At 44.3% G+C, this 27,333-nt stretch overlaps 1 protein-coding gene across 10 annotated transcripts in view; it reads right to left on the reverse strand.

The window, feature by feature from the left end:
* Positions 1 to 27,333, reverse strand: part of SUPT3H (SPT3 homolog, SAGA and STAGA complex component) — a 749,779-nt gene that overhangs the window by 701,156 nt on the left and 21,290 nt on the right. Inside the window, exon 2 of one of the 10 annotated variants that reach the window (XM_068280160.1) lies at positions 14,251 to 14,329. The exons of the other annotated variants lie outside the window; for them this stretch is intronic. Within the exon in view, the coding sequence (XP_068136261.1) occupies positions 14,251 to 14,273 (23 nt within the window). The 5' untranslated portion in view covers positions 14,274 to 14,329. The remainder of the gene's footprint in view (positions 1 to 14,250; positions 14,330 to 27,333) is intronic. 10 annotated transcript variants of the gene reach the window in all.

Genomic DNA, 27,333 nt, shown 5'->3' on the forward strand with positions numbered 1-27,333 from the left:
AACTAGTACTGGTCAGTGCAGCTGCCAAGCACCACAGAGGCGCATTGTGGAGTGTATAAATAAATTTAATTGCTGACTATTGAATCAACCAATTCAGTCTCTACTTACTAAGGAGGTAAGTCCACCACTACCTCCTCTTTTTAATGCTTTTATCCTGTTAATGGCGCCTCTGTTCCATCCTTGCTACATTGTCGAGTCCACCCTCGGTGGGGGGTGTTACCTCTTGTCTCCTATCTACAGAGAACGACTTCTTAGCCTGAGTGGGGTCAGGTCCTAATGCTCCCCCCAAGCGCCTTGCCTTTCAGATAACCCACACTTGTGAGTATAACAGCACAAATTTTGTCTTTCTAAATAACCTGGTCATACTACGCTATATTGGGCTCTTTGTGTCCCTTTCTAGCTTTACTTACCAAGGGCTTCCTCCAGCCCCTGGCAGCAGATATATCCCTCACCACAGCTCCGGTGTCCCGGGATTCCCTCTGTTGCAGATGCCGACCTCGTCCAGAGCACGCTCACACGCTCTGGAGTGTTCTGCGCAGGCGCAGTAGTTGTATGGGTGCGCACAACACTCCAGACCACGTGGGCAGGATCGCGAACTGCGCTCACCCAGGCACAGTAGATGCCGATTTGGCGAGGTCGGCATCTGCGGAGGGGATCTCGGGACTCCGGAGCTGCGACGAGGGCCATATCGTATGCCAGGGGCTAGAGGAAGCCTCGGGTAACTAGATCTAATTATTTGGGGAGCTTGGATGTATCCTTTAGGGGCTGGGACGCACTACATCCTTTTTGGCAGAGTTTTGGGATCACTGTCAATCTCTAACGATTTCCCAAAGCGCTTTGGCAATGTAATTGGATGGAACATATCCCACTGGAATGACTGCGATAAGGGAAATCGCAATCACAGAGCATGCAGCATTATGGGAGCATTTCCATTCCAATGTATTGTATAGAAGCAGGGAAATTGCTTCCAAATTCGCTTACAAAGCTCTACCACAAATTGACAGCTATGGTGATAGCACTTTGCACTCTGTAGTGGGTCCCAGCCCTTAGATCAACTTTCTAATGTACTTTTTGAAAATTTGGGAGAAAATGCGAATAATTTTAGATCATTACGTCAAAGGGCGCATAATTCAGCAGGCCAATTTTATTTATTTATTTATTTTTGCAGCCTGACAGATTATTAAAGTTATAAGCTCAAGCTATGCAAATTGTGCTATCTCACTAATATTTAGCTAATTAAGGCGGCCTCACACGATACAATAAAATTATCTGCTTTTACTGCAAATTTGGTAAAAAAAAAATTGGTTGTCCTGAAAATTTGAAAGCTTTTTTTCCCCTCATTTGAGCAAGGAAATCCCAACTGGTTTCCCATTTTTTCTATATAAGTTGATCAGGAGTGTTGGGTTTTTCTGATCGATTTTTATGAAAATGTAATTGTGAAGGGTAGATGGTCAACTTGTTAATGGATAGACCCAAGCAATTTTCTTATAGTCTTAATATTTTTCTTTTTTTCATAACTGGGGAAAAATTGAAGGGTCTGGTACATTGGCCAGATTTTTAAAATGTTACCATCAATCAGAAAAATTAATTGCAAATCTTGAAAAGAAAATTAAAAAAACTGTATTGTGTGTGTGGCCACCTTAAAACCTCTAACTACTGTAATTGATTGGTGCCTATCAGAAAGTATGTAGTAGCTACAAGCATAAGACAGTTCATAAAATGTATTATGTAAAATTATTTTATTCATAACTCTCTCCACTTTCATTGACTGTTCTGTAAAAATCACCAAAGGCAATAAAGCACATATTATATAAACTAAGGAAATCGTGGATACAGGAGAGAGGTCTATCACAAGAGGGCTCAAACCAGGACAGAAATGTTTTAATTTGCCTTACTACAATCATTGTAAAATAGAATGAATTTATTTAAAAGTATTAACAGTTATTTATTTCCTTAAAGGATATAAAAGGATATTAAAAAAAAAAAAAAAAAAAAAACTGTTTGCAATTTTTTTTTAATTTACATTTGCTATGTGCAGCCTCCTTCCTTCGGTTATTAAGTGTCATACAACCTTATTGTGTAAGCCAACGGGAGCAATTTATTTCTATCAAACAAGGTTTTATCCTAAATAATCATTGTGGAAATCACGCCTTCCTATTCAAATTAAGCAAAATGCTCATATCTTAAGGTGGCCATACACTTATAGATTTGAAGCAGATTCGACCATCAGATAGATTTCTGGCAGATGCCTGTCAAGTCGAATCTGACAGGAATCTGATGTGTGCTACACACTAGGAACAGATTTCCAGAATGAAATCTATTGGAACTCTATTGGAAATCGATCTAAATGCATTATTGGGCCATTACATCCGATGCAACGCTATGGCCCATCGATCATCTGCCAGCAGCAGATCAACCTAGATTTTCCATCCTGTCAGATAGATCAAATCGAAATTGGCAGCAAAATCGATAGATTTGATAGAATCGATATTCGATCAATTGCTTCTATAGGATCGATTGCTGAAATTGACCAGTGTATGGGCCCCTTTAGCCATGACCCTATCTGAGTAAAACCAACAATCCAAAAACACACTGGCAGATTAATTGGCTTCAGCCTATAAAAAAGACCCTAAAGTGTGGCAGATTATTAGATGCCATGATGCCAGGTAGCGATTGGGACACTGAGTGACGTGAACGGTTACTTATTCCTCTGTAAAGTGCTGCAGAAAACATGTCAGAACTGTACAAAAGTATAGATAAATATGTCAAACAATAAATGTGTGGTCTCTGAATAATCAGCTCACTTGCAGATGACTTTCTGCAAAACAAAAAGCCATAAATCTTTGGTTACCGTGGCAGCTGAAAATAAAAACATTCAATTACTATTTACTTTCACTCTTGGATCGGCATTAACTTTATCTGCAATGCAACAATGCTTAATTTTGTAATAGAAAATAACAAATATATAGGCATGCAGCTTTCATAGGCTATACAACATTTGTTTAGAAAGTTTTTGTTTACTACGTCAAAAAATTCACTAAGTGGTCCTTGACCAGAAACCATTTAGTTAAGTTGCTACAACAGCGCATAATACGCATTTTGTCGGCACCGTAGGGGGTTAAGGTCAAAATCTTAACGAGAACAGCACCTTCTTGACAACTCGCGTTAACGTTAAAAAAAAAGTTTACTTTAGGTTACTTTCAAAAAAACCCTATCATCCAGTTCTTGACATTGCCAGAAACAACACGAGGAGTAGTAATTCAGTCAGCTGAAACAGAAACGCAAGATATTGAAAATATTAAATCAACATGCTCAATGTGAGGTGTCACTTGGAAATAATTTCATTTTCCCCCCCGAATACATGCCTCTACTGTGTAAGGGAAAACTTATTGAGTAAAAAATTCCCATAAATACGCTTTCATTAAAAAAAAAAAAACACTCAAGGGTGTAAATCTTCTAGCATGAGGCGTAATAGAACTATGAAACCTTAGCTTCAATGCACATATTGGATTAATGCACTTGAAAAATTGCAGACTACAATTCCTATTCTCAGAACGTTCTTTTTGTTAGAAGGCATTGAGAGCCTCCAGCCTACCCAACATGCTCTGCATTCAATCATCAACAGGTCAGACAGAATCACAATATAAAAAATTGCATTTTTTATTTTTTTTTTATTTTTTTTATTTTTTGCAATTTTAAAGCATGCCACAGATTTACATACCTTAGTTATCTGCTGCCTCTTCCGATCTCTATAACGTCTCTTTTCAATAGAGACAGAAGGGAAAATTAGATTATTGAGCTTCAACAAGTAAGGCTGATCTGAACACCCAATGCTTTTTGCAATCCGGTCTTATTTTGCACAAATTCTGAAGGATGCATCAATGGAATCACCCCCCCTTCCTCAGCCCCCCGGCAAAACTGATAACATCTTTCAGAATAAATAGATACGTGTACAGTTCTTGCGTACGCTAGAGAGGGGGGTAAGCCTAACAAATTCTTTTTTACTGCACTGTAATGATCTGATGGAGAAATCCACGCGTAATTTAAACAACGGCCTACCTGTTCCAGCCATGCTTAGGAATGAGGCCAACTCTTTTTTATTGATTTAACCTTTACAGGAATGCCACACATCCTCAGCAAGAAGCCCTTCAACGTATTATAAAAAAATAAAAAAGAAGAAGAGGGGGTCTACACCTTGGCTGAGCTCTGCAAATATTATTTACTCAGAGCATACCCTCCTGAACAATTATCTGGACTAAGTACAATGCCTAAATTCTGGATTTTTCAAGCGATACAAAAGCAATTTATCAGTTGAATGCATAAGTAAAATTGTACAAAATAAAAAAATTAAAACAACTTTTTGAATTACATGGCAGTTGAACATTTTCTTGGGCACGCCATCTAGTGTTACTTATTAGGGGTATTTCTTTCAAGAATATTTAGCTTTGGCCGTTTACTGCTGCAGGCCGCTATTTAGACAGAGGCAATTGCATTATGTGCTTCTTTCTCCTTTTTGAGTTGTGGAGTTAAACTACCCAGCAAGCTCATTGTGAAACAAAACTCAGGCCTGGTGCACACCAAAACCCGCTAGCAGATCCGCAAAATGCTAGCAGATTTTGAAACGCTTTTTCTTATTTTTCTGTAGCGTTTCAGCTAGCATTTTGCGGTTTTGGGAAGCGTTTTTGGTGTAGTAGATTTCATATATTGTTACAGTAAAGCTGTTACTGAACAGCTTCTGTAACAAAAACACCTGCAAAACCGCTCTGAACTGCCGTTTTTCAGAGCGGTTTGCGTTTTTCCTATACTTTACATTGGAGGCAGAAACGCCTCCGCAATCCAAAAAATGCCTCACCCCGGGAGTATGCGTTTCAGCAAAACGCCTCCCGCTCTGGTGTGAACCACCCCATTGAGATACATTGACCAAGCGTATCCGCAGCCGCAAGCGGCTGCAAAAACGCCAAAAAACCTGCTCGGTGTGCACCAGCCCTCAGATTGTGTTAGGGGCTACAAAGGACTGAAAAGCCCTCTTACTAAAATGTTACACAGCCTTCTTGAATAATTGCAAACACCTTCTGTTTTAAGAAGGTAAACTTTTGTCTTGGGTTTTGGAGTAATGGGTTCTAGTGGACTGCAATACTGATCAGATTATGCTGTATATCATGGGTGACACAAAGAGGAAAAGGGTGGGGGTAAGGGTCAATTGTAAGGGGGGTTGATTAAAAAAAATTGGTAAAAATGGTTTACGTTTTATAGGTTGATGTGATTTGCATTATGGCCTCTCTGCCTTACCACTTTGAGCGCATTTTAGTATTTGTTCTGTTTAGTGCATGTTTTTATTGATGCATGTACTGTATACCTGTACACAATTTTAGCATGCTTTTCTTTCTGACTGCAATTGTTGATAAAGGTTGTTAACTTTGTTTTAAAAAAATTATTTTATTTCCGTCAAATAAAAAAAAAAGGTGGGGGGAGTCAAAGAAGCGCCAAATAGACATTAGGATCCTATTGAAATAAACTGTCTACTATTCTGAGCCTATGGCAAGAAAAAAGTCAGATAAGGAAAGGAGACCAGCATACGGCAAACTTGGAAGAGCAAGAGTGTGTTTTTCGTCCTACCTTCTAAAATGATCATTTATTATGGTTTGCTAGATAGGTACCTTTGCTTCTGATTGAAAAGTGTAGGTCATTCTTTAGTATTCATCATAGCAGCTTGTATTTTTAATGAGTTGTATATCGACTACATTGATAGCTACAGTACATACCGTAAGGTCTTGTAAGCCAGTGGGGCTAATTTGGCCTTCATGTTTTCCCACCTTCATATAAGATTTAAATAAGTTTCAAATGAAGCTACTACCTGACGTTCTGGGCAACGCATTACAGGCAAGATATTGCAGTCTTAGAGCAGGTGCAGAGACGAGCAACAAAATTGATACGAGGGATGGAAGGTCTCACTTACCAAGAAAGGTTAGATAAACTGGGTTTATTTAGTCTAGAGAAAAGACGCCTTAGAGGAGATCTAATTAACATGTATAAATACATCAGAGGGAAATATAATAGCTTGGCGGATGAGCTTTTTGTCCCTAGGCCTTCTCAAAGGACTAGAGGACATGATCTGCGCATGGAGGAAAAACGTTTTAGCCATTTATTTAGGAAAGGGTTCTTTATATAAGAGTAATTAAAATGTGGAATGTATTACCACAGGAAGTAGTTATGGCAAATTCTATACCTGCATTTAAGGGGGCTTAGATGCTTTCCTTGCATTGAAAGACATCCATGGCTACAATTACTAGGTAATGCCCAGTGGTGTTAATCCAGGAATTTTATCCGATTGCCACCTGGAGTCAGGAAGGAATTTGTTTTCCTTTTGGGGCTAATACACCATGATGCCTTGTAAGGGGTTTTTCACTTTCCTCTGGTTCAACAGGGATATGTGAGAGTGCAGGATAGTGCTGTACTTTATTTTCTGGTTGAACTCAACGGACGTATGTCTTTTTTCAACCCAAATAACTATGTAATAGGTGTATTCACGTACGTGTAATTCAGTGATAACGCCATTCATATTCTCTATGTTCAGGAATTCAATGGGTGGGAATTAGCTCGTATTGTCAGTGTTGTGTTGCTCCTCTGAAGAAGTGAATATTGCTTCAGGCGACATTTAAGAGGAACCTCAGCCTAAACAAACACACTGTCATTAAGTTACATTAGTTATGTTAATTAAAATAGATAGGTAATATAATCTCTTACAGTGTTCTCCCCAGGCTCTTTTAGCCGGGTGCTCCACCCAGCTAGTTTTGTTGAGCACCCGGCTGTCATCGGCTCACCTCCTCCTATTCTGTATGCAGAGTTGCACACAGAAGCACCGGACCTGCATTCTCTCATCTCGCTTCACCCAGCTACTTTTTCATGAAAAATTCTGGGGAGAACACTGTCTTACCCACCCTGTTTTAAAAGAACAGGCAAATGTTTGGTATTTCATGAGGGCAGCCATCTTTTTGGTTGAAAGGAGGTGACAGGGAGCATGACATAGTTCCAACAGTCCTGTCTCCTAATCACCCCTCCCAGTTGCTAGGCATTGATAACAAAATCATCAAAAATCCCATCATGCTTTGCACAGCATTAGAGAAAAATGCCTGGGCAGTTTTCTTTGATGGGGCGGAGCTTAGCTTCTGTACAGCTAAAAATGAGGCTTTGGTAAGAAAAAAGTTCTGATGCTGTGAAACTGTTAAAGAAACACCAAGCCTTTTCAGTGCTGCGGAGTAGATTTTTAGTCTGGAGGTTCACTTTAAGAATGAGTAGGATTGTATGATTAGCAACTCTTGGATATTAATGTATACTCCTAACTGATTGCAAACCATGTAGTGATGTGTGTTTATACTGCAGACCTCTGGAAGAACAAAGGTGTTCAACCTATACTGTAATGATGAATTCATGTTGTGTTACTGCTGTTATGTGCTTTTGAACAAGGAGCGTTGAATGCTTCTGCTCTGAACTTCTAGACTTTTTATGCCATATTATAAAAGTGATTTTTTTTCCATATTTATCATCGTTCGTTCCCAGCTGACCCCATTACAGTCATTTTCTAATATTCACTAATTCTCATCTAGCCTTTGGGCTAAAGTCACACCGGCACTGAAACACAAAACTTCCAAGCCTTTTCCATTGCTGGATGAGCGACGGAGATGACACCGAAGTTTGGCCTCGATATTCAGGGCCGGCCCGCTCATGAGGCGGGGTGAAACTTTTGCCTCAGGCGGCAAACTTCTAGGGGCGGCATCCACCCGTCCGTGGGTGCGGGGGGGCTGGCCGCCGAGCTGGAGGGGCAGCGGGCAGGATGGGGGTATTGGGCCTAGCGGTGGGAAGGGGGGTCCCTCGCCTGGGTCCCCCGATCTGCGCTCCTCTCCACCTTAAAATAGCGAGCAAGCAGCCGACAGTAAGAGGCACGGGCGGGGGATCACTCACCTCTTCCTCGTTCCAGCGTGCGCTCCACTGACGTCACTTCCTGCAACGCCACCCACTGTATTGTACGTGGCCGGCGTTGCAGGAAGTGACGGTCCAACCCCCCTCCCCACCGCTAGGCCCAATACCCCCATCCTGCCCGCTACCCCTCCAGCTCAACAGCCCCCCACGGGGGAGGGGGGGGGGTAAATTTTTTCAAAATTTGCCTCAGGCGGCAAAAAGTCTAGGGCCGGCCCTGTCGATATTAAATTGGTGTTGCACTGTGTAGACACTTCATCTAGCATTTTCTGGTCTTCTTGTGGGTTTCCATGGTAATTCTGACGGTAATTTCCATATGAGTGATTGCCAGATATAATGAAAACCGCACTACCAAAGCCCTCATTTTTGGGATACAACTGGCACAATGACAATGCGGCATCCATTCTAGATGTCCTCAACTGCCAGTGTGAGTCTGGTCTTAAACGGACATCTTTCCGCCAGTGTTATTTGTTGTTGAACATGTTTTACAGCAGCTATTATTATTTAGTATTTATGTAACAGCGACATCTTTCGCAGCACTGTACAAAGTGTGGAGTCTTGTCATCTTTGTCCCCTATACCGCCTCTGTTCCCCTCTGTGCCACCACTGTCCCCGTTCCATCAGTGTCTCCATCTGTGCCATCACGAGTTGTAATCTGATCTCTCCCCTGTGTCACATCACTGCCACGGCAGAGATGGCAGATAAGCTCATTCTAAAGCACAGGCTAATAACAATTAGTCTGCTTTCATGAACCACAAAGGTAAGAGGAAGGGAGAGGCACACCTTTCCTTATTATTCAGGTGCAGAACCATGGATGCTAACCAATATCCAAAAGACAGTCCAATGGTAGAAGAGATTGGTTAGCATTCCAGCTTCTCAATAAGCAGAATTTATTCTCAAGTCAATTGTCAACACTCAAGTTAACAATTGTTTCGGGGCCACCAAGGGTCCTCTTCTTCAGAACAGTGCAGACAAAACTTGTAGCACTGTTCTGAAGAATGGGACCCTTGGTGGCCCCAAAACAATAGTTAACTTGCTTCCATGAACCAGGAAGTAGAAACAGTGCAGATTTATTTTTGGGTTTGTATCGGCTGAAACAAAGAAATGTTTTTTGTTAAAAGGTTATTATGCTTTTGTGTACCTTTTAGAGCAGAGGCGGCATTCTGGAGTTCAGGTCCACTTTAAAATGTGTAAAATGTGTATGTAGAACTTGGAACTCTCTATACAGTATAGTGTACCACAGCAAAATGTCATTTTACTGAGTAAAAAAAAAAAAACTTTTCTTAGAATTTTTGTGAAACTGACAAAAGGTCTATTTGAATTTATTTTTTTTTACTTTGCGATTTTCACGTCGTTCATAACGATGGGTCCTTTGTAAGTTGGGCATTCACAGGATGGAGTTTACCAGTAATCTAATACTGAAGGTATAACACAACAAAAGGACAAAAACAAGATCAAAACAAGAAGAAAAACAAGATCACATGTCCACTGTGCAGGAAAAGGAAAGCCACGGAGGACAGAGAAAGCAACCGATTCCATCTGTAAAAGAGTTAATGCGGGAATGTGATCCTGAGACCGGCCGTACTTCCAATAGGAAGCAGCAAGGCTCCGAGGGGCAGTAAATGTATCCCGTAGTTTACAATGTCACATAATCAATCCTTTTATCCACACTACGCCCCAGCACCACCGGAGTGTCAAATGTGCCTTTCACAATCCCTCCGTCTGTACGCAACGGGAATAAAATGTCTGGGCTGGCCAAGGGGACATAAAAGATAATCTGCCGACGTTTACTGGTGGAGGCTCGGAGTGCAGACTAGGATGGCTGTGTCCAGGCTCGGATCACTGTCAGGTCATAAAATGCAGCCAAAATACCAGTGTATAAGATACATTACTATGTTGTTCTCATTTATCAAAGATCAACAACATGAATTGCAAATAAAAAGTCAGGTCTACACAGAATACAAAAGGGTTTAGATTTTTTTTTTTTTTGGAGTAGAGGGTATTTATAGGGCCGGTTCAGACGGGCACTGAACCACCATTAAACGACGATCAATGCACTCGTCATTTAAGTCCTGTCCATACAAATAAATGGACAGCCGTCGGAACGATAGTGCCCCGTTGTTCACGCAAAAGCATCGCTCAATCCCATCGTTTCCAGTCATTTCGTTTCATCCTGGACGCTAGATTGGCTAATCATGGCCCTTCTGTGTCCCCTGGTAGGGGTCAAAACGTAATGAGTTTGTTGAATGGTGGTAACCAATACCAAATGCTACCCTGCCCATTTGCAGAGAAGCATTTAGCATCGGCTTGCTGTGATGTGCCCGGGCGCCGTCTGCACCCCTAATGAGATCTAGGTCTCCACTTGGGAAGAGGGAGATCCCAGGGACAGGAAAGTGATCAAAAGCCTCCATCGTGGGGACATGGACAGCAATACAAACCCATATGTTGGTAGCTAATTGGTGGGGGGGCACAAAGGAGGACAAAGGCCACCAAGCCTGCCAAAAGTGAGGTACTCCCTACCTTCTCCAGTGCAACAGTGCCCTATTCTCCTAACACTGGAGAAACAACAACAAGGACAGCCCTACCTCCTCCCTACTTAGCATGCACCATACAATACCCTGCTCCCACCTACATACCCTATTGCAAGTGACATAGGATCCCCCCCCCCCAACGGAGAACAAAAAGGTACAGCTACTCTCCACCCATACCCGCACTTGCAAAATATGTGAGGCCATCCTAGGAAAGTTGTGAATGAAGGGCAAGAATGTGGGAGTTTGGAAGAGGAGGTTGGAGTGTATTTATTGAATAGGGACAGAAACCCTGGAAAAAAAAAAAAAAAGGACCAGAAAAAAAAAAGCCCATCTTGTCTGCCTGGCCAATACAGTAAGGACACTCCCTTAAAGGGAACCTTAACCGGCGGGGCAAAAAAAAAATCACTTACCTGGGGGCTTTCCCAAGCCTCCTGCAGCCGTCCGGTGCCCGCGCCGGTCCTTCGGTGCCCTCCGGTCTCCCTCCGCCGCTAAGTTTCGTTTTCGGACGACTGCCAGTCGTCCTCGGGCCACTTCCGCATTCCTCGTCGTAAACTGCAGTAAAGCGCGTCCGCATGACGCCAAACGTGTCATGTGCATGACGCCAAACGTGTCATGCGGACGCGCTTTACTGCAGTTTACGACTAGGAATGCGGAAGTGGCCCGAGGACGACTGGCAGTCGTCCGAAAACGAAACTTAGCGGCGGAGGGAGACCGGAGGGCACCGAAGGACCGGCGCGGGCACCGGACGGCTGCAGGAGGCTTGGGAAAGCCCCCAGGTAAGTGAATTTATTTTTCCTCGCCAGTTAAGGTTCCCTTTAAAGGTTTACACAATTTTTTAAAAAATATGTTCACAAGTTGTGTGACTAGGGATGATCAACACTATGCAAATAATTCCTAGCGGATGGAGGATAATGCAAATTATGAATGCCAATTCATGCAGCGTGAAAATGGACCAATCAAATTTCCCCTCAGCAGGATTTGCTCGCTCCCAGCTGTGGGAACGCTACGGGGGAGTGTGCGTGGACGGACTGTGCTGACTGGCCCCGACTGGTGAGGCCAACGGGGCTTCAACCAGAAAATCCAGGAGGCGAAGGAGGGCGGCGAGGGAGCGAGCGGCTTTGAGGGGGCTGGAGGAAGTCTGTATTAAAAAACCTTTATACTCTTATCTCAGGTACACTTCAAATAGCAATAAAAGGCCATCTGCAATTAAACAGAGTAAACATTTTGTAAAACAGAAAAAAAATATGCACACAGACTACATAAAAAACATCAGAAATCCTATGGTGCAAAATGGACATTGCGTTCAATTATATTTTATTTTTTAGCCTTTCGACGCCTAATTAAATTTATTCCTGTAACCGATTTCCAGTCGCCAGGACCACCGGGGTTCATACCAAAGCCACGCATGGCAATGGGGGGCCCTGCCAAGAAAAGGGGAGAAAAAAATAAAAAGGAACGTGGGCCTGAGCCATTTCCATAGTATCCAAAATAAAATGATTTGGAACTGGGCTTTAAATTTTCATTCAGGTTTGTTAGCGCGCTACAGGTATGATTTAAATCCGTGCTTCAAATGGTGAATGGCTGCACTGCTTCCATTCTGAATGTCTAGCTAATTCATAGCCTGCTACAGAAATAACAGAGATGGCGAGCCAATCGCTCCTTCTAACTTGTTAACAAAAGGCCCGATGAAAGCTTCCCCGGTTTCATTGCATAATTCTTGTACAGTTGGGCCAGCCAGGGGCCTCGTACTCGTCCAAGCTTCCCTCAAGAAATACATGCCAAACTAATTCAAGGTTGTGTTGGAGGACCATATGTTTGCATTCCTTGAAAACTGAACAAGCCGCACTATTTATCCATATATTAACTGTAATCATTTACCTAATGTGTTTTTACATGGTCTTAATTTTTGGAAATTGTTAACATGCGGCGTTCGCTGTACGGAGGTCTGAAAGAAAAAGTGGCCTGCGACCAATTGAAATTTGGGGATAATAAAGCACAATGCTATTCAGCCCTTACTGCCCCCACTGGGAGGCTTGTGAGAGGTTCCAACTTAAAAAAAAAAAACAAAAAAAAAAAACCCTCAATATACTTGTGAGGTCTTCAATACTAGAAGTCTGTGAGTAGGCAAAGTAAGACAGTGCAGTTTTACTTTAATATATAAAACAATTTTTTTTTCCCTTATTCAGAAGGGAAGCGTAATAATGCTGAAAAGATGTCTTTTTTGTGTCTACTCTTTGGTGAAAATATCGGATAAAAAAAAAAAAAAAGAAATGTCAAAAAAACAATAGTTTTCCTTAGATCATTTTGTAATCTATGGTTTGGAAAATAATTAAATTGTAATTTTAGAAAAAAAAAAAACGGACTAAACTTTGCTTAAAAATCCCATCTACGTAAATAATCAAATAAAAAAAAAAAAAAGTATTTCTTACAAGGCTCCTTTTCAAATGCATGTAATTCAATCTGTTACATCTAGCGAATGATGCCCCGATCGCAAGGGCATTCTAAAGGTGTCCACACTACAATTTTTTTATTTATTTTTTCTCAATTTCAGAATTATCAGAATTTCAAAAATCTGACCAATGTATCACACACCTGTGTTAAAATTTTCCCCAAAATAATTCAAAAACGCTGAAAAATATTGCTTGGGTCTTTAAATTAAGAAACACACAATTACATTTTCTGAAAAATTGATCAGAAATATCCAACACACACAATCCATACATTGAAAAATATATTGCAAAAAAATAAAAACAGCAGCAAACAAAACATTTCAAGGTCGAGCAAAAGAAAAAAAACAATTCAACTCTCCGGAACAACTATATTGGTAGGTGAACAGAGGCGCCAGAAGGATAAAAGTACATAAAAAAAAATTAAAATTGCTGGGAGGAAGTGGTGGACTCGCCTCCGTTAAAGCAGACACCAAGGACTGTAAATATATAGATATACACATTTATTGAAAATACCCCAAAGATGCAACGCGTTTCGCGGGCACAGCCCACTTCTTCAGGCAATAAGCATGGGATAAAAAACAGCAATTCAGTTATAGCAAGCAGAGCACCTCTGCGGAACAACTGATCGTTTTTTTAATCAGAAACAGGGAAAAATCTAGCCTTTTTATTGTATAGTGTGTGACCACTTTAAAACCACTTAACGACCAGCTAACGCCCATAGGCGTCGGCAGGTCTTAAGTAGTTTACCATGGAGTGGCCTTTCCATGTCAGTTCACGGAGGGTGTCTCCGTGAACAGCCGGAGAGCCGCCGATCGCGGCTCGCCGGCAAAATGTAAACATGCGGGGAAGAAATCCCGGCTGTTTACATCATACGGCGCTGCTGCGCAGCAGCGCCGTAAGGCAGATCGGCGATCCCCGGCCTCTGATTGGCCGGGGATCGCCGGCATCTGATAGGCGGAAGCCTATCCTTCAATGCGCAGGACGGAATTCCGTCCTGCGCATTACGTAGGAAGAGGGAGAGGGAGGTAAGGAGCGTGAGGGCGGAAATGGCTGCGGAGGGGGGCTTTGAGGAGCCCCCCCGCAAAATGCAGATGGCCGGCGGCGATCAGACCCCCCCCCCGGGTAGGACATCCCCCTAGTGGGGAAAAAAGGGGGGGGGGGGGGAAGTCTGGTCGCCCTGGCTTCAAAGTGATCTGTGCTGTGGGCTGGAGAGCTCACACAGCACAGATCGGACCAGCATAGGCTCGTCCTTAAACTGAAATCACTGTGCCCCCTTTCTTCACTAGACTGATTACCTTGAGACGCAAATGGAGTGCATACTTCATGTTTCCTGCAACGACATTTAGGCTGTGCTCCTTTTTTTCCTTTCTCTGCCTGAAAAGAGTTAAACATCAGGTATGTAAGTGACAGTTTCTGTCCGGGTCGGATTTGGCAGTAACTCAGACTATAGCATAACCCTCACTGATAAGTAATTACAGCCAGTAAATGGCTTCTGAGAGCAGAAAAGAGATAAAAAGGGTAAATAATTCATAGATTTGAGCTCTGGCATACTTCAATGAAGGTGTCATTGAGCAGATACAATGAATTAGTAAACACATAAAATAAACTGTGGGACAGCTAAAAAGTCATTTTTAGGAGAAGGAGGATAGATGCAATTGTTTTTATCATCAGTTTATTTTCACCTCGGATGTCCTTTAAGTGGAGGAGGCAAAAAAAAAAAGGAAATGCATACCAAATATGGTGGTATGCTATTTTCTTGCAGGTTACTCGTTTTATTTGCTTGATTTTTTTGAAAAGTGCACCATGAAATGATCAATCGCCCAAAAACTGTGCCGAATCACAGAGATAACTGGTGTGAAATGGTAAAAATGTTGATTGTAGCACGTTTACTAATCTCAGTGCATTTGCACCATGCACGTTCTGTCGCCACATGTGAATCCGCCGCCCATACAGTTATACTGTTTATGCTATGAAATTAGCGTGCCCATTTTAATGTGTGGAGTGTGTGGTACGTTATGCTTTCAGTGTAAATGTAGCCTAAAACCTTACCCTCGCGCCACCCCCCCCCCCCCCCTAAAAAAAAACAACAACAACTGAACTGTTCATAAACTTGTTTCGCAAACTCAACCAATCCATCAAATGAAGACAAGACCAGACAAGACACAGAACATTTACTGCATGCACTCGAGTATAAGCCACCCCGAGTATACGCTGACCCCCAAACAGGGAAAAAATGACTAACCCAAGTATAAGCCGAGGGTAGGAGATGCAGCATCTACTGAGGCGCTCTGATCCCTAACTTGAGAGTCTGACCCCAGCATTTCTCCAGTGCCCTACACCCACCACTCATCCATCATCCCCAGTATGCGGCATTGATCCCTGGTGGCATTGAATCCTGTGGATTCAAGGGTTCAGAATTGCCAAATTACCATTCTGTAGACTCCAAACTGCTGGTCATGTTGCTTGTGTGTGGTCAGCACAGTGGTATAGTGGTTAGCTATCCTGCCTTGTAGCGCTGGGTCCCCGGTCTGAATCCCAGCTGGGGCACTATCTACATGGAGTTTGTATTTTCTCCCTGTGTCTGCATGGGTTTATTCCGGGCACTCTGGTTTCTTCCCATATCACAAAAACATACAGATACGTTAATTGGCTCCCCTCAAAACTGGCCCTAGACTACGATACATACTGTACACTGCACGATGCATACATAGACATAACTAAGATAGAGATTAGAGTGCTAGTCCCTCTGAGGGACAGTTTAGTGACAAGACAATATACTCTATACAGCACTGCGGAATAATAATAGTTTGCTTGTTGGAGGTCAGAGAACATAGTAATGGGAGTGACTTATTGCAAAACATTCCAGACAGCAGCTGCTTCGGAAATACTGCATTATTGTATGGTAGCAGTTTACAGTGATATTTGGAACCCCTTCCCACCGTCCACCAGAAAGCATCCCAGGTGACGTAGTCCTTTGGTAGGAGTGTACTCCAAACACAGGACTAAATCTCCTGTCTTGCATTGCGACCGTCAAGGATGCCTAACTCGACTTGGAGCTTCAATCTGTAGCACCTGTGGTTTTCCCTGGACAAAGATAGGGGTTAGCGTTGGGCACGTCAGTAGGAGGGTTAGCGTTGGGCACGTCAGTAGGAGGGTTAGCGTTGGGCACGTCAGTAGGAGGGTTAGCGTTGGGCACGTCAGTAGGAGGGTTAGCGTTGGGCACGTCAGTAGGAGGGTTAGCGTTGGGCACGTCAGTAGGAGGGTTAGCGTTGGGCACGTCAGTAGGAGGGTTAGCGTTGGGCACGTCAGTAGGAGGGTTAGCGTTGGGCACGTCAGTAGGAGGGTTAGCGTTGGGCACGTCAGTAGGAGGGTTAGCGTTGGGCACGTCAGTAGGAGGGTTAGCGTTGGGCACGTCAGTAGGAGGGTTAGCGTTGGGCACGTCAGTAGGAGGGTTAGCGTTGGGCACGTCAGTAGGAGGGTTAGCGTTGGGCACGTCAGTAGGAGGGTTAGCGTTGGGCACGTCAGTAGGAGGGTTAGCGTTGGGCACGTCAGTAGGAGGGTTAGCGTTGGGCACGTCAGTAGGAGGGTTAGCGTTGGGCACGTCAGTAGGAGGGTTAGCGTTGGGCACGTCAGTAGGAGGGTTAGCGTTGGGCACGTCAGTAGGAGGGTTAGCGTTGGGCACGTCAGTAGGAGGGTTAGCGTTGGGCACGTCAGTAGGAGGGTTAGCGTTGGGCACGTCAGTAGGAGGGTTAGCGTTGGGCACGTCAGTAGGAGGGTTAGCGTTGGGCACGTCAGTAGGAGGGTTAGCGTTGGGCACGTCAGTAGGAGGGTTAGCGTTGGGCACGTCAGTAGGAGGGTTAGCGTTGGGCACGTCAGTAGGAGGGTTAGCGTTGGGCACGTCAGTAGGAGGGTTAGCGTTGGGCACGTCAGTAGGAGGGTTAGCGTTGGGCACGTCAGTAGGAGGGTTAGCGTTGGGCACGTCAGTAGGAGGGTTAGCGTTGGGCACGTCAGTAGGAGGGTTAGCGTTGGGCACGTCAGTAGGAGGGTTAGCGTTGGGCACGTCAGTAGGAGGGTTAGCGTTGGGCACGTCAGTAGGAGGGTTAGCGTTGGGCACGTCAGTAGGAGGGTTAGCGTTGGGCACATCAGTAGGAGGGTTAGCGTTGGGCACGTCAGTAGGAGGGTTAGCGTTGGGCACATCAGTAGGAGGGTTAGCGTTGGGCACGTCAGTAGGAGGGTTAGCGTTGGGCACATCAGTAGGAGGGTTAGCGTTGGGCACATCAGTAGGAGGGTTAGCGTTGGGCACATCAGTAGGAGGGTTAGCGTTGGGCACATCAGTAGGAGGGTTAGCGTTGGGCACATCAGTAGGAGGGTTAGCGTTGGGTACATCAGTAGGAGGGTTAGCTTTGGGCACATCAGTAGGAGGGTTAGCGTTGGGCACATCAGTAGGAGGGTTAGCGTTGGGCACATCAGTAGGAGGGTTAGCATTGGGCATATCAGTAGGAAGGTTAGCATTGGGCATATCAGTAGGAGGGTTAGCATTGGGCATATCAGTAGGAGGGTTAGCATTGGGCATATCAGTAGGAGGGTTAGCATGGGGCATATCAGTAGGAGGGTTAGTATTGGGCATATCAGTAGGAGGGTTAGCGTTGGGCATATCAGTAGGAGGGTTAGTATTGAGCGTATCGGTAGGACGGTTAGTGTTGGAGAGTGTTAGCGATGATAAAAAGTTAGTGGGAGGTCACAAGTTGACTTTGCCGCAAGCTACAGGCACCAGATAGTATAAGATTGGCAATACAATATCAGATATGACTGCAATCGAAATCAGCTCGCTCCAAACTCACTTGCATCTATACAAAACGTATGCATTTTGCAGGGAGCTCCAGAAAAGCAGTCGCCACACAATGAAACCTGGCCTGATTTACATTAAACAATGAGCAGAACAAATGTAATTTTTGTTTCACTCACCACTAATGGATTGGATGATTTTCAGTAGATCAGACAAAATAAAAAAAACACACATATTTAAGCAATTCCAAAATTCCTGATTGGCCAGAAAAGATGAGACTTGCCTGATTCATAAAGTGATTTGCTCATCACAGCTCCAAAACAATTGCAGCTGGCGTCTACCGTATGCACTCCAGCTTTTACATTTCCGATCACGTGTAGGCTGAGCCTTTAACACTTTATAGCAAATGAAATATGCCGCATGTCACGGCCATTTAAAGCCAATGGGTACCGATCAAAAAAAGAAAAAGTCAGATACTCACCTAAGGAGAGGGAAGGCTCGGTCCTAATGAGCCTTCCCTCTCCTCTCCCGATGCCCTCGGTGCTGCGCTGGCTCCCCCGTTCGCGTCCGCTGCCGCAGGGACTTCGGAGGTCTTCGGGAGCACTCGGGCTTCCGAAGACGGGCCGCTCCATACTACGTACGCGCGAGCGCGTCATAGAGGGCGCTCGCGCATGCGTAGTATGGAGCGGCTGCGTCATCGGGAGCCCGAGTGCTCCCGAAGGCTTCCGAAAGCTCCCTTCAGCATGCGGGAGTGGCAGTATTTGACCGAACTGGTCGAATACTGCCACGGGGGATCCTGCGCTGGACCGGGCACCGGGAGAGGAGAGAGAAGGCTCATTAGGACCGAGCCTTCCCTCTCCTTAGGTGAGTATCTGACTTTTCCTTTTTTTGAACGGTAAACATTCACTTTAAAGAGGAACTACAACCGAGGATTGAACTTCAGTAGCCGATACCCTTTCCCATAAGATTGCTTTACTTTTTCTCAATATATCATCAGGGATGTCTGTATGGCTGATATTGTGGTGAAACCCCTTCCACAGTGTGATGTCAGCACCTAGGTCCTGTCATCACACTGTGGGAGCCTCATTGCATTGTGGGAAATAACCTCGGTTTCCAACTGCCAAGCAGCCAGTATCTCCCTCTGTGCATATGGATATCTATTAAAAAAAAAAAAACACCTTTTAGCCCATCGCATTGTTTGGTGGTGTGGTTGCAGATACTGCTCCTAATCACAATCGCAATTTCACTACACTGCTATTGCAATTTTAACCACTTGAGGACCGCAGTCTTAACCCCCCCCCCCCCCCCCCCCTAGTGACCAGGCCATCTTTAGTTAATTAGGCCACTGCAGCTTTAAGGCCAAGTGTTTGTTTTTTTATAAATATTTATTTATATTATTTTTTCAATAAAATACTGCTTTTTTTATATTAACTTTATAACCCTCCCTCCCCCCGCCAGCCTATCAGCGCGATTGGCTGTGATAGGCTTCAGTCTATCACAGCGGATCGCTTCCCAGCATCACACGGCTGTCCCCAGTACAGCGCTGCTGTAGATCACAGCGCTGTACAAAGTAATTAGATGGCGGTTTCGCCGTCTAAGTCTCCCGAGCCTGAAGGCGGGGCGGAGCTCCGCCCCCCGAGCAGGAGATGGACGCGCAGTCTGTGCGCGATCTACTAGCCCTATAGACGGCCGTTCACGCCAATGGGCGTGGAGCGGTCCTGGGGCTGCCGCACTGCTCACACCAATTGGCGTGGAGCAGTCGGCAAAAGGTTAAACTTACAGTCAGGGCTATGAAGTCGGAGTCGAGGAGTCGGAGCAGGAACAATTTTGGGTACCTGGAGTCGGTTAGTGGTTTCAATAAACTGAGAAGTCGGATGATTTCTCAACTAAATCCATAACCTTTGTAAAAATTAGACTAAGATCTAAGACCTAGATTTCTATTATTCCGTCAGTGGCACAATCAGCAAAACACATGCGCTCTGAAAATCAAATTGGAACACCTGCAGTGTGAGAAGGCCCTAAGATATTACATAAACCACTCTTCAGGCCGGACACAGAGCCTACAGACAACCACAGGCAAACTAACAACTTCACAAAAGGTAAAATCTCAGTGGCGGCCTTTGACGACGTGCTAAGCGTGAATTATGACCCATCTTCCCTCCAAAGCGCAGATCCCTGCCGTCTGGCCATAAACATTCCGAACTGGAAACCACCGATGCGCCCGAACCTTGGCTGGAAACAGGTGCAAGGAATTGTGGATGATCTAACCCCCAGCAGGCCTATCACTGTTGTGTATGAATCATGCCTTTATAGTTCTCTGCATTACAGGATTTCCTCTTTGCATTAAGCAGAGCAGATTGGAGTGCTTATCCCTTAAAAGCAAAATAGGAAATGTACATGGATTATATGCCGTTGCTCCTATCACATAAAGAGAACCTGTCACAAAATCAGCTGATGCCAGAATATGAATATTCCTTGTAAAAGAGTAAGGCCTGGTGCACACCAAAAACCGCTAGCAGATCCGCAAAATGCTAGCAGATTTTGAAACGCTTTTTCGTCTTTTTCTGTAGCGTTTCAGCTAGCATTTTGCGGTTTTGTGAAGCGTTTTTGGCGTAGTAGATTTCATGTATTGTTACAGTAAAGCTGTTACTGAACAGCTACTGTAACAAAAAACGCCTGGCAAACCGCTCTGAACTGCCGTTTTTCAGAGCGGTTTGCGTTTTTCCTTTACTTAACATTGAAGCAGAAACGCATCCGCAATCCAAAATCTGCAGCAGCCCGGGAGTATGCGTTTCTGAAAAACGCCTCCCGCTCTGGTGTGCACCAGCCCATTGAAATACATTACCCTAGCGGATCCGCACCCGCAAGCAAATCACAAACAGCAGCCGAACCGCTATGGTGTGCGCCAGCCCATTGAAATACATTACCCTAGCAGATCCGCACCCGCAAGCGGATCGCAAACCGCAGCAGAACCGCTCTGGTGTGCACTAGGCCTACCTCAGTATTGATACACCACATCTAGAGAACATACATGTGTGTGGTGACAGGGTTATATGTATTTTGCCGCCCCCCTCCAACAACCCAGCCATAGTCACCAAGATTCCTGTTGGTCTGCGAATGTGCGCAACACTGCGCTCCAGTCGTTCACACTTACTGTGTCCCCCATTGACTTGCATTGCTACATAATCCATGCAGTAAGCACTACACTACAGGCTTTGCATTGGGAATGCAGCGTTTTGCACATTTTCGGCACCTCGCACGGCATCCCATTAAGTGTGCAAGTCTCAGACTTACAGAGAAGATGCAGCGGGGAAGCGTAGCGCGTTGCAACGCATTCTGCAAGTGTGCAAGGGGCCTAAGGACCCGCATGTTTGTACGCGTCGCTCGCGAGTTGGGCGCAGGGCAAGCTGAATGATGGCTCTCCCTGCTGCTGCAAAACACCCCGGTGGCATTAAATGCTATTCCCCCTCCGAGTTGTCATAATTCGGAAGGAGATGTAATTCGGGGTCTGGCAACTGCCGTAGCCCCGGATTACCCTTTACATGAAGGGGTGGGGGCAGAGCATCAATGTCCTGGCTGGGGGCAGGGGGGGGGGGGGTTGGGAGGTTGTTAGAAGGACTCAGAAGGACTCAGAGCACCTCTCATGGGCATGGCTTTAAACCAGATGACTTCCAACAAAGTCGTGCTATGACCCCTCTGGAGGAGCCTCTTGCAATGGCCATGCGTGTCACTTCCTCTTCTTGCTTCATTCAGTGATGCACTTCTCTAACAGAGAAGACAGGGGTGACCTGGAAGTTTTGACACAGCCAAGATGGCATCCGCAATTTTTAGATTGAAATAAAACAAAAAGGATTTGGTGTAGAACGGCGTTTCAAGCATCAAATGAAAGAGGACAAGCTACAGATGTATCTATGTAAATCAGGGATTCACTTTTTTTATTACATTATTTTCACTGGAGTTCCTCTTTAAGTACTTTGCAGTACTGGTCGGAGTCTTGAAGGCATGCCCATGAGAGGTGCTCGGAGTCCCTTTAAGCCAAGCACAAGCAAGAGGTGGGCCTGCCAGTGGGGGAGTGACACAAAAAATATTCTGGACAAGTGAGTGCAGCCCTTGGGCCTCATCCGGCATGCGAGCCGCCAGTTGGACAGCACTGTTTTAAGCAATACTAGTCACCTAGCTGTCCTGCTGTCCTCTGCCTGTAATACTTTCAGCCATAGACCCTGAACAAGCATGCAACATATCAGGTGTTTCTGACATTACTGTCAGATCTGCCAAGATTAGCTGCATGCTTGTTTCTGGTGTGATTCAGACACTACTGCCGCCAAATAGATCAGCAGGGCTGCCAGGCAACTGGTATTGTTTATAAAGGAAATTAATATGGCAGCCTTCATATTCTTATCACTACAGTTGTCCTTTAAAAACTGGTGGTCTGAGAACGCAAACCATCAGGGGTTAATCCTGTCTCACTCTAGCCAAGTCCAGAGTTCGGCTTTAAGGCAGGCATTCGGATGGCTGGTAAATGCTGATTCATGGATGCTGTCGCCAAGACTTTACGCTGAGAAACAAGCTTTTGTTAAAGGACTCCAAGGAAAAAAAATTGTTGCAGAGCAGAGGAAAAAAAAAAAAAAAGGTTTCTATATAACCAAATGACTGAGTCATAAAGGGATCAACAATGACCCATGTGTTCCTGGCATGCAGAAAGCCCAATAAAAAGGAATAACTTAACACGCTGTCCTGTCCACAGGCTCTGCGCGCTCCGCGAGGGGTCTTCAGAGTTTGTCTTAGTGATGAGGTTTGGGCCTACAGACACGATGACTGCTGGATAAAACAGAGCTTAGTCACAACCACAAGCGCGTATTTCTCTCAGCTCTGAACACTGGACTCCAACAAAAGATGCCTATTAAGCTAATGAAACACAAAGGGCGACTAACAAGACGTCAATTGTCAATTCACTAAAGTGGACCAGTCTGCCATCAACCACAAATGGTCACCGGCCAGCATTTTTTCAGAGAACTAACCTGTACAGATGACAGCCTAGTTGCCCTTTAATTGCCCTCCTAAAAAAACCTTATTCAGGACAAAATAAAACACGTTTGAAAGTGGACAATAATCAGTAACCCTGCTACTTCCCTTCCCCCACTCCTCTCTATTCCCCCTTTCAAATCATATTGATATCCACCTGGGATACTACCTGTTCTCAATATTTAGGCTAACTATGCATCAGCACCATCCCTTATCAATTATCAATACTCATACACCCAAATACCTAATCTCGCTGGTCTAACATTGTGAGACCACATAAAACTAATATTGATACAGAATAAGCACCATTTGATTTGAATAAGATATTTCCTATGTATACCATGTGGATCACAACTATGACAGTTCCTTTACATATGTTTAAGATCGTTTTGAAAATACCATGTGTAAGACGATGATTTCTTGCCACACACGTTGTTCTGATTATCGTTTTGTATCTCTGTCGTTTTCAGTTGTTCGCTCCGGTTTTTTTTCTGATGAAGCAGGATTTTGCCTGCGAAACGCGTTGCAACTTGTACTAGGAGTATGTGAATAAATTGTTTTTGACCATAATCGACAGTACCATTGTCTGCTTTTGGGGTTTGCTGGTCCACCACCGCTTCCCAAAAATTTTAAACATTTTAGTGTTTTTTATCCTACTGGCGCCTCTGTACTATCTCTACGCAATAATCAGTAAGGAATATATACTGTTAGCAGCTGCCCTATGTTAAAGGATACTGGAAGTGACATGTGACATGATGAGATAGACACGTGTATGTACAGTGCCTAGCACACAAATACCTATGCTGTGTTCTTTTTTTTCTTTCTCTGCCTGAAAGAGTTAAATATCAGGTATGTAAGTGGCTGACTCAGTCCCGACTCAGACAGGAAGTGACTACAGTGTGACCCTCACTGATAAGAAATTACCCTTTTTACCTCTTTCTTCCCCTCAGAAGCCATTTTCTGCTAGGAAAGTGTTGTATAGTTGGAATTTCTTATCAGTAAGGGTCACACACAAAAAAAAAAAAAAAAAGTATACCATGTCACAGACCGCAAGGCCGGTCTGCGGATGGGGTCAATCGATCAGCGTCAGAAATCCTCTCACACGGTCATTTTGCTCATCACGAAGGGTAACCCGACTTCGCAATTTGATGAGCTGACTCGTGGAGACGCCAACGGATTCACCTCACACATACAATTCAAAGATCTGCCACCAAGCGGGTTACACAGCCCGCTACTGTAATTATACTAGGACTTTGAGACCGCTCTATTAACCCTTAGCAGTATGCAGGAACCGGGGTCAGATCGTTATATCTGGGCCGGGTTCTCACATACGGGTTATAAAGGCACACTGCTGTTAAACACAGGGTAGCGATTTCAGGAGAATAGGTACGATTGTGTATGTTCAGCAACAGGTCATAACCGCTAAACGATTTTTAAAACGTTTAATAACAAAAATGCATTACATACAGTTATATGCACCAATTAACATACACACACAGAGCTTAAAGAGACTCCGTAACAAAAATGTAATCCTATTTTCTACCATCCTACAAGTTCCTATACCTGTTCTAATGTACTCTGGCTTACTGCAGCACTTTCTTCTATTACCATCTCTGTAATAAATCAGCTTATCTCTCCCCTGTCGGACTTGTCGCCCTGTGTCTGGAAGGCTGCCAAGTTCTTCAGTGTTGTGGTTCTGTGATGCATCTCCCCCCTCCAGGCCCCTCTCTGCACACTGCCTGTGTGTTATTTAGATTAGGGTAGCTTCTCTCTGCTCTAATGTCTTTTACAAGCTGGATAAATCGTCCTTTGAGCTGGCTGGGCTTTCACATACTGATGAATTACATACGGGCACAGCTGTCTGCACTCTGCAGGTAGAAACAGCCCGACACTTCAGTGGATGAGAGCTGAAGGGGGAAAGAAACACACAAATCATCTCTTGAGATTCAAAAGGAAGGCTGTATACAGCCTGCTTGTGTATGGATGTATTTTCTATGTGTGGACATACTGTACATCAACCTACTTCCTGTTTTGGTGGCCATTTTGTTTGCTTATAAACAAACTTTTTAAAACTGTTTTTAACCACTTTTAATGCAGCGGGGAGCGGCAAAATTGTGACAGAGGGGAATAGGAGATGTCCCCTAACGCACTGGTATGTTTACTTTTGTGCGATTTTAACAATACAGATTCTCTTTAAAAATAAAAAGGAATAAAATCAGAAAGTCCTTACTTAGTTATGGCTGATAGTCCATTTGGAGAATGAAGTAACAGAGTCTAGTTTAAACGTAGGTATTCAGGTTAAGAGTCCTGGAACACAGCATGCGTCGGTTCTCCTTGAACGCATGCCTGGACTTTCCTGGTCAATGGAATTTGGAGAACTGGGCGGGTTTGGTCCCGCCCCACTTTTATAGGACCTGAGTTTTGGGCTGTCACTACCTGGAAAGTAGGTGTGTTTAAGGCAGGGTTATCTCCTGGCAGCAAGGTTGCCACCCCCAGACTCAGAGGAGGAAAATGTACAAATTATTAATAATCTGTGTGACTCCGCCCCAGATTGGCGCATCGCAAATCTGAGACTATATTCATAAGCGGCCTGCGACCCTGTATCAAACGAGGCTATACATGCCTATTCTATCGCATTCGCTCTACGCAGGCCGGATAAAGTGGTTTTCCTACGGATTCCTGACAGTTAGAAAATTGTAGTTCAGGTGAATGATAGAACTGATTTCTAGGTATCAGAAAATGTGTTTTTTGTCTTTCTGCGACAAGGCTATTTTGAATTACAAATACATAAAAGTTCTCTTTGTTTGATTGTATGATTTTGGAGGGAATCTCTTATCTTACTGGTTGGAGCTAGTTTCTGGGACATGAGCTTGTGCAGCCAAATGGCTCTGCTTAGGGGGTCGGCCACATGTAAAATTATTTTCTGACCTGACACAGGATGTGGGTGAGGGGCTGTTGGTTCCAGTGAGAAGAGCAAAAGGAAAGGTATTTTGTTTTATTCTACACAGGACTTACAGTAATGGGCTGGACCAGTACGCAAGTCGTTGGCGATTGCGCACAACTTTCCGTAATGTTCACCACATACCCTACGGGTTGCTTAGCGACAGGATCCACGATGCTCCACAATGAGATGAAAGAAAGCGTCAACCGTGGATTGATAGGAATCAGAATTTCTGAAATCTGAATTTTCAGAGATTGCCGCCTTGCCACTGCCCCCCGTGTGCATTATTATAAATCTGTCCATCCCTCCATATATACACACACATACACATATATACACACACACACACACACACACACACACTTGCCCTGTGTTGCAATGCCCATCTGTGTTCAGAATCCCTCGCTCTTCCGGATTCTGAAGACAGATGGGCACTGCGCGGTGGGCAACACAGGACAGGTAATGTATAAATACACACTGTGGACACATTTATACACTAGGGGGCAGCGGAGGGATTTCGTAGCGTTCATCCCGATATCGCTCGCCGTTACTGCTGCACACCCGATCTAATATAATGACCCAACATCTTGCAACATGCAAAATCAATACATGATTGATTGATTTCGGCCAGAAATTGGTTGCATCGATCGGGAAAGCTCTTGGCAACACCAATTTCATCCGATTTGATAATAAGCAAATATATGGTCAATCGGCTGCCAAGTTGAGAGATGTATGGCCACCTTAAGTTCCCTTTAAAGTGTACCAGAGATCTGAAAAGAAGAGGATTTGATACTTACCCGTGGCTCCTCTAGCAGCATAAACCAGTCTGAGCCCTGCGCTGTCCTCCCGAGCCCCGATAATAGGCTCAGTTGGGTTCAGTCTGGGTCTTCTGCGCATGCACGGGCCTCCTGTGCATACGCAGAAGACCCAAACTGAACCCAACTGAGCCTGTTGTTGCGGCTGAACGGCGTGAGGCTCAGACTGGTTTATGCTGCTGCAGGAAGCTGCTGGTGAGTATCACATCTTCTTCTTTAAAGTGGACCTGAACTCAGAACTTCCTCTCTGCTCTAAAAGATAAACAACCGCATAACCTTTAAACAAAAACATTTCTTTGTTACAGCTGATACAAATCCTACAATAAATCAGCACAGTTTCTACTTCCTGATTCATGGAGGCAGACATATTGTTAAAGGGGCACGATGGCGCAAAAAAAAAAAAGTCCAAAACCTGTCGCTTCCATCAGATTTCTACTACCTATTGTAAGTGACAGCAACATAGCAGAAAAGTAATTTATGGCTCATTTTATTTAGGGGGAAAAAAAAAACGTACTTATTTGTCTAGGTTTGCTCATATGTTAAATTTTACAATTTTTCGCCATAGTGCCCCGCTAACAGCCTGTACTTTCAAATGAGCTCCTCTGCCATCTCTGCCGTGGCAGTCATGTGACTCAGGGAAGAGATCAGATTACAACTTGTGATTAGACACAAATGAGGGGGAATTAAACAGGCTCTCTTAATCATACAACTCTCTAAATACATATAGGGTATATTTTTCGGTTTTCCTTCTGTCCTGTGCAAAAGTTTAGTTCCACATTAACAATGATTAATAGCTTGGCACAGATTATGGATT

This window comes from Hyperolius riggenbachi, chromosome 4 (genome assembly GCF_040937935.1).
Source record: "Hyperolius riggenbachi isolate aHypRig1 chromosome 4, aHypRig1.pri, whole genome shotgun sequence".
NCBI classification, from domain to species: domain Eukaryota; kingdom Metazoa; phylum Chordata; class Amphibia; order Anura; family Hyperoliidae; genus Hyperolius; species Hyperolius riggenbachi.